The sequence below is a fragment of the Cervus elaphus genome, chromosome 27 (assembly GCF_910594005.1).
Source record: "Cervus elaphus chromosome 27, mCerEla1.1, whole genome shotgun sequence".
Classification (NCBI taxonomy): domain Eukaryota; kingdom Metazoa; phylum Chordata; class Mammalia; order Artiodactyla; family Cervidae; genus Cervus; species Cervus elaphus.
The window spans coordinates 28,718,045-28,731,987 of NC_057841.1; the positions used below are offsets into that span (position 1 = coordinate 28,718,045).

The following is a 13,943-nucleotide window of genomic DNA, read 5'->3' on the forward strand; positions in this document are numbered from 1 at the left end:
AGGAGATCCAACCAGTCCATCCTAAAGGAGATCAGTCCTGAATATTCATTGGAAGGACTGATGCTGAAGCTGAAACTCCAATACTTTGGCCACCTGATGCGAAGAACTGACTCATTGGAAAAGACTCTGATGCTGGGAAAGATTGAGGGCAGGAGGAGAAGGGGATGACAGAGGATGAGATGGCTGGATGGCATCACCTACTCAATGAACATGGGTTTGGGTGGACTCCAGGAGTTGGTGATGGACAGGGAGGCCTGGCATGCTGCGGTTCATGGGGTTGCAAAGAGTCGGACACGACTGAGCGACTGAACTGAACTGAAGCTACAAGGATATACTGTACAAATGAGGAATATAGCCAATATTTTATAATGAGCAAAAATGTAGTATAACCTGTAAAAATTTTAAGTCACTATGTTGTATACTTGTAACTTACATATTATTAAACATCAACTGCACTTCAATTAAAAAGCAAAAATTAAAAAAAAAAGAAACAGGTATGTAAAGCTTATATGGTTAGGACATATAAGCTTTAGGTAAAATGCATGGCAAAAATAACCTAAGAGGTACAGTCAAATTAAAGCTCACTGGGGACTTCCCTGGTAGTCCAGTAGCTAAGACTCCATGCTCCCAGTGCAGGAAGCTCGGGTTCAATCTTTGGTCAGGGAACTAGACCCCATATGCCACAACTAAGAATTTGCATGCCGCAACTTAAAAAAAGATCCCGCATGCCCCTGTGAAGATAGAAGATCCCATGTGCTGAAACAAAGACCTGGTGCAGCCAAATTTAAAAAGAAAAAAAAAAAAAAGCTCACTGGTCTTTCATGGAACACAGGAGAATACAGTTTTATATATATAAAGTTTTAATCATGTATATATACATATAAGTGATTTTGAAACAAAAGTATTTTTAAACTTTTAATCAAAAGATTAAAACCAAAAATAAATATTTAAATAAGGAGAGGTTAGTAAAAGTACAAACTTTCAGCTATAAGATAAATAAGGCCCAAGGATCAAATGTAAAACTTGGTGTTATAGTTGATAGCACTGTATTGCACAATTGAAATTTGCTAAGAGAGTAGAACATAAATGTTCTCACAAACACGCACAAGAAAAATACGTGAGGTGATGGATGTGTTAGCTAACTCAACGGGGGAATCCTTTCACAATGTATACACATGTAAAATCACTACAATGTATACCAAGTATCTAACAATTTCATGTCAATTATACCTCAATAAAGCTGAAAAAAAATTTATATTTTAATAAAGTGTTTCAGATCCCCGTCAATTCCGAAAGTCAATGGACATCATTTTCTCCTCATGTTACACAACTCTTCATAGCTTCTAATTCTATGAATGACTGTTGTTTGGCTTTTTCTACCCTACTCTTGGCTTTTCATTTGTTTATGGCCAGTCTTGCCTTCTCAAAAACTTCTATCAGATCTTCCATCTATATCAATTCCAAAAAGTTGCTCTCCCAGGCTGAATTCCACTCTGCCATCTAACTCAATACAATCTTCCTGGGTCATCCAGAAAGATCCATTATCTATGGCGTATGTGTGATATGCAAGGTATCAGTGAAAAACTCATCCATACCCATGGCTTCAACCATCTCCCATACCCTTAGTAACTCCCTGTTAGATCTCTCTATCTTGAATGACCAGACCAGACACCAAGACATCATATGATGTCTCCACCACAGTGAGCCTGAAGCATTTCAAATTCTGCATGCCAAAAAGCAATTTCCACCATACTTCTCCATCTTACCCTCTTCAAGACATATTCCCTATTCTTGTTAAAGTCATTGCCATCCACCCAGTCACCTAAGAACGAATCCTGGGCACTAGCCCCTCTTTCCCTAGACCCACCTTCTTCTTGATCTCTCACAATCACCGAATCTAATTGCTTCCTAAGGTTCTCTTAGAATGATTCACTCTTGTCTATCATCACTGAGAGAGTCTTGGTTTAGAAATGTTTTAATCCTTCTCTGAATTTCTTCAACAGTCTAACTGATCTCCCTACTCTTTTTCTGCCCCACTGATAATACATCTTCTGGACTGCAACAAGAATGATAATGATCTCATTTCTGCACTAAAACCTTTGGTGGTTCCACATGACCCTTGGTATACACACCAAGTTCTTTAACACAGGAAAGACTCAAGGCTGGATTCTGCCTACCTGTTCAAATTCATTATCTCCCCACTATCAACCTAATTCTAACCAGTGATTTTCTCCTTTCCCCATGCCTTTGCACATAGTGATCTGTCTGCTTAGAGCATCCTTCGCTTGCTGTCAGTGGCTGCACTAGCCCACACAGTGGGCTTAGAAAGAAGCACCTCACTGTATACCAGAAACTAACACAATATTATAAATCAAACATACTTTAATTAAGAAAGGAAAGAAGGAAGAATGGAAAGAGGGAAGGAAGAAACAGGCATCAAATCTGAACAGATACTGCCAGGACTGTCTTGGTAGGTGGATGAATAGCACTTTATTCAAAGAGATGAATGCCTGTTGATGAATATAATGCAAACTTAATTTCAGTCCCACTTGCCCCCCTCCCCAGGCACCCATGTGTGGAGTACAACTTGCACAAGCTTCACAGCAGCCTTACTGCACAGGGTCACTTGCCCCCTATTGTATATGCCTTTATATCTAGTTTGAGTTAAATGTCCTCCAATGGGCTCCCATAGCTCTTTGAACATATCAATCATAATATGTATTCCATTCTATATAATTAGCTTTTGATTTATAATTATCTCTACTGAAATGAGGCTTCCTAGGTTGTGCTAGTGAAAAAGAATCTGCCTACCAATGCAAGAGATGCAAAAGACACGAGTTCAACCTCTGGGTCAGAAAGATTCCCTGGAGTAGGAAAGAGCAACCCACTCCAGTATCTTGCCGCGAGAATTCCATGGACAGAGGAGCCTGTGGGCTACAGTCCTTGGGGTCGCAAAGAGTTGGACATGACTGAGCACACACACTGAAACGTATGATGTTAGCCGCTCAGTCATGTCCAACTCATTGTGACCCCATGGACTGTATAGCCCACCAGGCTCCTCTGTCCATGGGATTTTCCCAGCAAGAATAATGGAGTGGGTTGCCATTTCCTCCTCCAGGGGATCTTCTAGACCCAAGGATCCAACCCTGTCTCCAGCATCTCCTGTATACAGGTAGATTGTTTACCACTAAGCCAACTGAGGAAGCCCAAATAAATGATACTTAAGTGAAAATTTCCCAAATGGCAGTTCCTAAACTGATGCTGGTCAGTGATATCATTTTTACTAATCCATGGGTAAAATGAGAATTTTGTTTAGTGTTTTCCATGACAATAAATTTCTAATACAGAAAACTTGCCCCTTCTTTTGGACTAGATTCTTCTGACTTTTTAGTATTAAAACATTATTTATTTTATAAAAAAAGGATGATTAAAAGAAAGTGGGTTCTTACTAAATTCCTGACTTGGCAAAATAAAATGTTAGTAAAATAATGACAGTTCCTAGAGTTTTGTTTGTTTGTTTGCTGCTTGTTTTTCAGTCATGAGTGAAGTCTGAACATAGATGAAGCCTCTCCTTTAAAATAAAGACTAGCTTCTGAATCTTTATGTTCCAACTGTCCAGTACAGAGTAGGCGCTCCGTAAACCTTGGCTGAATTAATCCCTTTACTGGTCAAAGTGAAAGCTGCTCAGTCACGTCCAACTCTTGCGACCCCATGGATTATACAGTCCATGGAATTCTCCAGGCCAGAATACTGGAGTGGGTAGCCGTTCCTTTCTCCAGGGGATCTTCCCAACCCAGGGATCAAACCGAGGTCTCCCACATTGAAGGCGGACTCTTTACCAGCTGAGCCACAAGGGAAGCCCTTTACTGGTCAAAACTCAGCAAATATTTCATACAAAATCATCTAGGTTCTGTTCATTCTTCATTTTGCTGATTTATTTTTACATAAGTGTATTTAGGCAGGCTACAATCCATGGGGTCACAAAGAGTCAAGCACAACTGATAATGCACACACACACACACACACACTTAGCCACACAAAGCAACAAACAAAATGCTTAATGGCCATGTGAGTCTTCCCTTGAAAATACCGTCATCCTATTCTGTTAGGAACATACGTTATTTGTGCACACTCCAAATTTCATACTAACCCAAGCTCTCATCTAGAACATATGGAATAGTATGAGGCCACCTATATCTTTCTCCAACGATGGCATTTCTTTCTTGTATCTGTCAAAAATAAGTGAGAAAGAAGTCATTGAAGGTATCAGTCAAAAACTATGAAACAAGCAATAGTTAACCCAGAAATAAAAGAAGTTTTAAGCTTTCCCAAGCAACCTAAGGGCTTCCCTGTAGCTCAGTGGTAAAGAATCTGCCTGCCAAAGCAGGAGACTCAGGTTCAATTCATAAGTCAGGAAGATCTCCTGGACAAGGGAATACCCACTCCAGTATTCTTGCCTGGAGAATTCCATGGACAGAGGAGGCTGGCGGGCTATAGTCATGAGGTCGCAAAAGAATCTAGACAGGACTTAGGAACTAAATAACAACAAGGCAACCTAAACAAACTGTCTGTGTGTGTATGCATGTACGCATGTGTGTATACACCTACTTTTATCATATCATAACAAAAGTTTTAGGAAGAAATCACTAACTTCTCTTTTTTAATAAGGAGAATGGCAAGCATTAATATTTCCTTTAATCTTATTTCACTTCAATTATTCATATTTTTACATATCCTTTTAAGTGTTAGTGCAAGTTTATATGCCCAAAACATCAGAGTTTGGAGCAAAGAAATGTTTACTGCAGGGCCATGCAAGGAGATGAGTGGCTCAGGCCCCTCAAAACCCCTAACTCCCTGAAGGGTTTTGGCAAAGCATTTGTAAAAGCCAGATGAGTGAGAGGGAGGCACAGGATATGTGATCAGTTCATTCACAATTCTATGATTGCCTGATGGGAAATCATTAATTACTATCATTAACTTTGTTGATGAAGTTGAAGAAGGAACCATGCAAAATCATGTAAATAATGACTGATGTAAAACTGGGCTACAAATATGGTAGATTCATAGACTAGTTTCCTATACTAAAGATTTAAAAACATATAAGAAAGAAGTGATAGCAAAACTTCAATCATCTTGATCTCACAATATGAGAAAATGTTCCACATGAGCTATACCAAAGTTTTCAAAAAATTTTAAAATATTGAAATTTTTGGAATAGAAAACATAATATTTCATTAATGTATTCATCCAGTCAATGAAATGAACACTGTTCAAGAGAAAAGAGATCCATTGGTAACAAAAGTACCAATGTCTCCTCATTTCTCAGGCTCTAGTGGAGGAGACAAATGGCATGTAAGAAAAAAGTTTAAACAGGATCTATTTAATAGTAGCAGAGGAAATAAAAAGGGAGATTCGAACAAGAATAAAGGAATTGGGGGGAGTGCATTAGATAAAGTGGTCAGGACAGGACTCTTTGAAAGGATGACATGGAAGGTGAAATGAGAGTGATAAGAAAGAGCCAGACTTGAAAGTTTCCTTGGACATCACCTGAAGAACTATGGACGGAGGTTTGTGACATTGTACAGGAGGCAGAGATCAAGACCATCCCCAAGAAAAAGAAATGCAAGAAGGCAAAATGTTTATCTGAGGAGGCCTTACAAACAACTATGAAAAGAAGAGAAGTGAAAGGCAAAGTAGAAAAGGAAAGATACACCCATATGAATGCAGAGTTCCAAAGAATAGCAAGGAGAGATAAGAAAGCCTTCCTCAGTGATCAATGCAAAGAAATAGAGGAAAACAGTAGAATGGGAAAGACCAAAGATCTTTCCAAGAAAATTAGAGATACCAAGGGAATTTTTCATGCAAAGATGGGTACAATAAAGGACAGAAATGGTATGGACCTAACAGAAGCAGAAGATACTAAGAAGAGGTGGCAAGAATACACAGAAGAATTATACAAAAAAGATCTTCATGCCCCAGATGATCATGATGGTGTGATCACTCACCTAGAGCCAGACATCCTGGAATGTGAAGTCAAGTGGGCCTTAGGAAGCATCACCACGAACAAAGCTAGTGGAGGTAATGGAATTCCAGCTGAGCTATTTCAAATTCTAAAAGACAATGCTGTGAAAATGCTGGCATATTGAGTACAAATTTGGAAAACTCAGCAGTGGCCACAGGACTGGAAAAGGTCAGTTTTCATTCCAATCCCAAAGAAAGGCAATCCCAAAGAATGCTCAAACTACCACACAATTTGCACTCACAAGCTAGCAAAGTAATGCTCAAAATTCTTCAAGCCAGGCTTCAACAGTAAGTGAACCAAGAACTTCCAGATGTTCAAGCTGGATTTAGAAAAGACAGAGGAACCAGAGATCAAATTGCCAACATCCATTGGGTCATTGAAAAAGTGAGAGAGTTCCAGAAAAACATCTACTTCTGCTTTATTGACTATGCCAAAGCCTTAGACTGTGTGGATCATAACAAACTGTGGAAAATTCTTTAAGAGATGGGAATACCAGACTGCCTGACCTACCTTCTGAGAAATCTGTATGCAGGTCAAGAAGCAACAGTTAGAACTGGACATGGAACAACAGACTGGTTCCAAATCAGGAAAGGAGTACGTCAAGGCTGTATATTGTCACGCTGCTTATTTAACTTACATGCAGAGTACATCATGTGAAATGCCAGGCTGGATGAAGCACAAGCTGGAATCAAGATTGCTGGGAGAAATATCAATAACCTCAGATACACAGATAACACCACCCTTATGGCAGAAAGTGAAGAGGAACTAAAAAGCCTCTTGATGAAAGTGAAAGAGGAGAGTGAAAAAGTTAGCTTAAAACTCAACATTCAGAAAACCACAATCATGGCATCTGGTCCCATCACTTCATGGCAAATGGATGGGGAAACAGTGGAAACAGTAGCTGACTTTATTTTTTGGGGCTCCAAAATCACTGCAGATATGACTGCAGCCATGAAATTAAAAGACGCTTGCTCCTTGGAAGAAAAGCTTTGGCCAACCTAGACAGCTTATTAAAAAGCAGAGACATTACTTTGCCAACAAAGGTCCATCTAGTGAAAGCTATGGTTTTTCCAGTGGTCATGTACGGATGTGAGAGTTGGACTATAAAGAAAGCTGAGCACTGAAGAATTGATACTTTTGAACTGTGATGTTGGAGAAGACTCTTGAGAGTCCCTTGGACTGCAAGGAGATCCAACCAGTCCACATAAAGGAAATCAGTCCTGAATAATCAATGGAAGGACTGATGCTGAAGCTGATACTCCAATACTTTGGCCACTTGATGCGACAAGTAGACTCATTTGAAAAGACCCTGATGCTGGGAAAGACTGAAGGCAGGAGGAGAAGGGGACAACAAAGGATGAGATGGTTGGATGGCATCACTGACTCAGTGGAGATGAATTTGAACAAACTCCGGGAGTTGGTGTTGGATAGGGAAGCCTGGTGAGCTGCAGTCCGTGGGGTTGCAAAGAGTCGGACATGACTGAGCGACTGAACTGAACTGAATTTGGAAAGATCATTCTAGACAAAGGAAACAGTCATTGTTCTACTCCAAGGTGGGTATATGCTTGGTATCTCTTGCATGTTTGAGGCCAGTGTGCTAATGAGATGAGATTAAAGAGGAGAGGAGATGGGAGGAAAGGTAGGCAGGAGTTAAATCATGCAAGGTCCTGGAGGCTGTGGGTCAATCTGGATATTATTCTAAATACAAGAGGAAGCCATTGAAGAGTCTCAAGGCGGGAAGTAAAAAGGTGGCATTGCTAATTTAAAAGATCACTTTGCTGTGGAGGACAGGGGACAGGGACAGAGTAGAAACGATTCTAGGAGATCTGCATTTGAAGTAGATAAATCGAAGAAAAGTGGATTCTTAGGAGTATAGATGCACTGGAGATAGAAATGTTAGAACTTAGTGAAGGAGAGGATGGCAAGGTGAAGAAAAGGGAAGAAGCAAAGGTGACTCCTGGATTTTTTACTTATTATTCAGTGGAGTGGGGAGAGGGAGTGGTGATGACTTTACCAAGAGGGAAAACTGGAGAGGGACAGCTTTCGTGGGAAATCAGAGTTGAATTGAGGACACATTATGTTGAGGTATCTCATAAATATTCCAATGGAACTGACGGATTAGCATCAGGATAGACCAGTCGGGAACTTGGGGGAAGGAATGAACCAGAGTTATACGTTTGGAGTCGTCAGCATAGAGGTGACATTTAAAGCCCTGACACAGGATCGGATCAAGAAGGGGAGAAGAGCAGACCAAGGACTAAACCTCAAACACTGTAGCTCTGTTTCTTGAGTTGAAGTTCATATGGGGGTTGAGGGATGTTTAAACATGATACCTGTGTTTATCTGTGTGCTATGATGGCGAAGTAAGAACCAGTACTCTTTATGAATATTTTAGGAGGATCTTTACGTGGCAACACTATTCTCAGCTGTCGGAGTAAAAATCACAAAATCTCTCTCTTATGATAATTAAATTATTAATGATATATTAATTATATTAATTATATTTATAATTATAATTAATTATAATTATGAATGATAAGTGATAATTAAATCATTAAATTTACCAATTCAATTTAATTTTGCTTCAACTAGCTTTAATCAGTGAGGTTCTATTTAAAAACAAAAATATCATGTGTGCTTATGTTCAGTCATGTCCAACTCTTTGTGACCCCATGCCCACCAGGCTCCTCTGTCCATGGGATTTCCCAGGCAAGAATACTGCAGTGGGTTGCCATGCCCACTTCGAGGGTGTCTTCCCAACCCAGGGATCAAACCCAGGTCTCCCACATTGCGGGCAGTTTCTTTACCATCTGAGCCACCGGGGAAGTTCATGAATACTGGAGAGGGTAGCCTATTCCTTCTCTAGGGGATCTTCCTGACCCACGAACTGAACAGGGGTCTCCCACATTGCAGACGGATTCTTTACCAGCTGAGTTACCAGGGAAGCATTGCAATAATGAAAATCACTTAGATCAGTAAGAGCAAAGCGTGCAAGGTGAGTGACAGTCTTCAACCACAAAGAATCTGAGTAATGAATGATGAAGATACCATTATGTGAATCCCTTAGCACATAATGTATTCATTGACTAAATGTGTCAACTATGATCCTACATCCTTAGAGACAGTTGGGTTTAACAAAGTCCACACTGCCCCATCATTGTCAGGTACTTGATTTCAGCTTGCAGTGATTAATTGAAAGTTCTTCCTTACATTGTTTCAACTCACCTCATCAAGTATGATGTCTCCCTCAAAAAGATCCAGTCCCAGATCTAAGAAGGAAGATAAAAATTTTTGTTAGCAAATTGGATTCAAACTCCCCACTTAATAAAGAATGTAAAATTAAAAATCCACAAACCTTCATTGATATCAAATATATCCCGGTCAAGTCCATTATCTACATCTTTAACAAAAATAACAAAAACACATTGAATGTTGTGCTTATGAAAGAAGAAAATCTTTATCAACCACTGATTAGGAGTAAGCAAGTTTCTTTTGTCTCAGATAAGAGAGTACCATGCTCTGATTCAATATACATTGATTGATTGATTGATTGATTGATTGAGAACCTCCCTTGAGTCAGGCTTGGGGCTATGGAGTTTTGCATACATACGCTCTTGTTTTATCCATGTCCCTTAAATGACAACTTCAGGAATAAGAAATTGGTCACTCCATATAATATTAATTTGAAAGACTAGATTAGATGACTATATAGGAAGCAAATGTTTACACAAGGTAAACTTAGTTCAATCAATCCATATATGTATATTCCTTGCTAATAGTGTACCTTGGAGCTCTCAAGCAAAATTCCTAATCTATATTTGAATTATTCTAAAGTTTCAAAAGGTAGATAATATGGCCAAGTCTCTAAGTGTACAACTGAATAGGAAGGACATCAGGTTTATCTGATTTGGCACAAAGGTAGCAAAAATAACAATAGTAGACATTTATGGGATGCCAATATGTCAGTCACTATGTTGGACTTTCTTATACCATCATCTATTTTTTTTTTTTTTTTTTTTGCTGAGTATGTGGAATCCCTGAGCAGAAACAATAAAATGTTCTTCAATAAATCAAAAGAAGCCAGTGCTTGATCAAAGTTCAGTGCAAGCATGCATTGTGCTTAGCATGAAGTGTGTCCTAAGTTCTTCTGTTCTGTTGTTCTATTATTCACACGACCTTCTTTTTCTATGTGTGCTGTGCCCTGCTCAGTCCCATAGGGCAAAACTCAAAATAGACTCACCAAAGATTTCTGGAGTTGGCTGGGAAACAAACACATAAAAAAATGATATTATTATGATGTCTGTGACATAATAGTCTTATTGATTCCAATTTCCATCTAGCCATCTGTGGGGTTTTGTTTTTTCCTTAATATTATGGATTAGTTTCTGGCATGTATTCAAGAGAACTAAATCAGAGTCTAAGTTAACTTTTTGACCCAAGGGTCTTCTCATTTCATATAAAAAATGAAACAGTCTGTTGTATGAATTTGAAGGGGTGAAGCAAGAAGCCAAGTTCTCAGATTCAAAAGAAGGCAGAACATGAGTCCTGCCCTCCAATAAGTGTTCACATTAAACATGACTTTCTAAAGAATTCATGGAGCTTCATTTGAAAAATCTAATGACTTATTCTAGGCATTAAAACATTATAATTTATAATGATGCTTTAAACAGAAAATTTTATTGAAGACCTCATTAACCATGGTTTAATGTCACATTTCACTCAAGACTTTGTCTTCAAAGTCAATACCAAATACTTCAGAAAAAAAAAAATCTATGGCTATACTTTGCACATGAAAACAACAAACTGAAAATAAATTCTCTACAAGTGACCAAATGAAGGGCTCCTCAGTGGCTCAACGGTAAAGAATTCACCAACAAAGGCAGGAGACACAGGAGACGCAGGTTTGATGCCGGGGTCGGGAAGATTCCTGGAGGAGGAAATGACAACCCACTCCAGTATTCTTGCCTGGAAAATCCCATGGACAGAGAAGCCTGGTGGGCTACAGTCCATGTGGTCGCAACGAGTGGGACACAACTGAAGCAAGTGGGCAGGTGCAGACTAAATGAAACCCAGACCACATACCCAGTGGAGAAAACTAAGTAAACCTGAGATTTCATAATGAAGTCCAGTTTAAAAAGCTCATGGACTTATAGACAGTAGGTCTGGCTTTTATTCCTGCTTCTACCAATTACCAGCAGGTCAGTTCACCTTCCTGGTACTCGGATACTTGGAGTATCTGTACAATGTGGTTAGTGCTGGCTTTCTGGGTATTATGACAGTTACATGATGTAATGTGAAACAATGTGACAAACTATAATAAAATGTCATACAAATGTAAGGGACAATTTTATTTAAATACAGATTACCTGTAGGTACTAGAATCTCCATGCTAGAATCAATTGGGGTATCTGGCAAGCAGTGAGGATAAACAGGTTGGATGGTGACCACGCTTTTTTATATTAATTAGTGTCTTGATTGTCTCACACCTTGGCCATACACAGGCACACCCTCACAGATGAATGCCAACACACCTCCCGAAAAAACATTACCAAGCATTCATTCATAATTACAGTTTTAATGAGTCTCCCATGGTATCTCTTGTTCTCACTGAGGTAGTTCTGTTCACAGAATATTAGCTCAACATAATAATTGTTATTTAAAAATCACAAATAAAGATTCTCCCCAGGCATCTGACACTTCATTAAAAACCTCAGTAATGGTTACCAGGGGGTGTTAGAGGGGGAGATAAGTTGGGAGATTGGGATTGACATGTACAAACCACTTATATAAAATAGGTAACTAATAAGGACCTACTGTATAGCACAGGGAACTCTACTCAATACTTTGTAATGGCCTATATGGAAAAAGAATCTTTAAAAAAAAGAAAGGAAAAGAGTGGATTATATGTATAACTGATTAACTTTGCTGCATACCTAAAACTAACACAACGTTGTAAATCACCTACACTCCAATAAAAATAATAAATAAAACCTCAAGTTGGTTTGTGGCACCAACTACCTGTCATTGTAGAAAGACTGGTCTAACCTGATGAAGAAGAAGATATTCCATGATACAAAACTTAAGTACTGGCTGTGCCCATGACATTCATTATTCACTCCGTCACATCTCACATTCCTATAACAGCAATACATATCACATTCCTTAGTAAAAACGGAATGATTTTCAAATTTCCATCTTATCGTAAGAAAACTTGTTACACAACAATGAAACTGCAGAGAAAACGTAATTTTATCTCATGTCCCTGACTTTTCCTCTGGGGCGTCTTCTTCTCACTCCCAGTACTCTGCCTGCCCCTGCTCACCAAAACAAACAAACAAACAAACAATATTTAATTTCATTAACATTTTGAAATTCCTTAAAAAACAAAAAACAGACAGGTTGTTCTTTAGTAATAAGTATCAACTATCCCCAGTTTTTCTAATTTTTTTCCCTATATTGTTTCCTTACCAAGCCAGAAACCAAGAGGAGGGCAGGAGAGCACAGAAACCAAGGCAGATACCAAGAATTCATGCTGTCACTTCCAGCTGAAAGCTGTGAACTATGAAATTCAGCGTAGCATTTACTTTTTAAAAGGCAAACATCATAAGGTATAGCCTTTGATCTTAATGATCCTTCTGGCAGGTCAGCCGACTGCCGTAGTAATACCTCCAATCAAAAAGTTAAAGTCCAAATCCGTAGCACAGCTCTGCAGAGCTCATTGGTTGTTTTTTTGTAGGTTTTTATTTCCCCTGTGTCAACATTCAATAGCCAAGCGCCTGACTGAGAACTGTTAACGAAATAAGTTCTCTAATGTGCAATACTGTGCCCCAAGATTATTAACTGCCACTTGAGAACAATAATACCAAGTTAATTTCTAATCTCAATCTTTCAAATGTAAACATCTGTGAAGTTCTTTCTGCTTTTCTAGCCCTGAGCTGCTTTAATATATCTAGTTATGTCCATCACTATTTGTTGTTCATTCATTTAATAAAAATGTATTGATTTGTAATACAAAATCCATTAATATCCTAGAAATTTGGCCTACTTGACATTCACATCTAAAGTAGCAAAACAGCAACACATGTCCCTCATGAATATTCCCATCAAACAAAGTCAAGAGAACACTGAAAAACCAATGTTTCCAACCCATCTCTCAGTTCTTGCTCATTTTTTCTTCTTGGGGTAATTTCTCTTTAGAGACAATCTGCTCTCTCATTTCACACAGTTTCACTCTCAGCTTAAGTGTGACGTAGGATAATACTTTTGAAATGTGAATTTTTCCCCCTCAGTATTTCCTTCATTCAAGACCGGGCTTTGCCGCATTCTGCGCTAGTAAAAAAAGATCGGAGGACTTCCCTGGTGGCTTAGTGGTAAAGAATCCACCTGCCAATGCAGGAGACATGGGTTCAATCCCTAGTCCAGGAAGATTCCATGTGCCACTGGGCAACTACACCCATGTGCCACAACTACTGAGTCCAAGGCCCTAGAGCCTGTGCTCTGCAACAAAAGAAGCCATCGCATGAGAAGCCTTGCATCACAGCTAGAGAGAAGCCTCCCTTGCTGCAACTAGAGAAAGCCCGTCAGCAACGATGACCTAGCACAACCATAAATAAATAAAGGATATGAAAAGACATGATGCATAGACAAAAGATTTACTTTGTGAAGGGAGGATTCTTTGTGAATATAAGCAATCAGCCCACCCTCTGAGAATAGGAAAAGAGTTAAAAGGGAAAGTTAAAGATGGTGGGGATGATCAATTTCTCATTTGTTCCTGGGGAACATGCAGATAGTTTGTGAGATCCAAAATCAAACACACCTATTTCCTGGTAAGAGATCCAAGGGAACAACAATGCTCTACAAAAGAAGTCATGTCTTCAGTGTGTGTGTCTGTTAGTCTCTCAGTTGTGTCCGGCTCTTTACA

The 13,943-nt window shown here is 39.1% G+C and overlaps 1 protein-coding gene across 2 annotated transcripts in view; it reads right to left on the reverse strand.

Annotated features, from left to right (window-relative positions):
* MEP1B (meprin A subunit beta) overlaps positions 1–12,644 on the reverse strand; it is a 34,294-nt gene extending 21,650 nt beyond the window's left edge. Inside the window, exons 1-5 of one of the 2 annotated variants that reach the window (XM_043889637.1) lie at positions 12,491–12,644; positions 10,263–10,281; positions 9,378–9,422; positions 9,248–9,291; positions 4,151–4,229 (exon numbers count right to left, since the gene is read on the reverse strand). In XM_043889637.1, the coding sequence (XP_043745572.1) occupies positions 4,151–4,229; positions 9,248–9,291; positions 9,378–9,422; positions 10,263–10,281; positions 12,491–12,553 (250 nt within the window). In that variant the 5' untranslated portion in view covers positions 12,554–12,644. The remainder of the gene's footprint in view (positions 1–4,150; positions 4,230–9,247; positions 9,292–9,377; positions 9,423–10,262; positions 10,282–12,490) is intronic. The other variant, XM_043889639.1, reaches the window with a different exon arrangement.
* Positions 12,645–13,943: the final 1,299 nt, after the last annotated feature.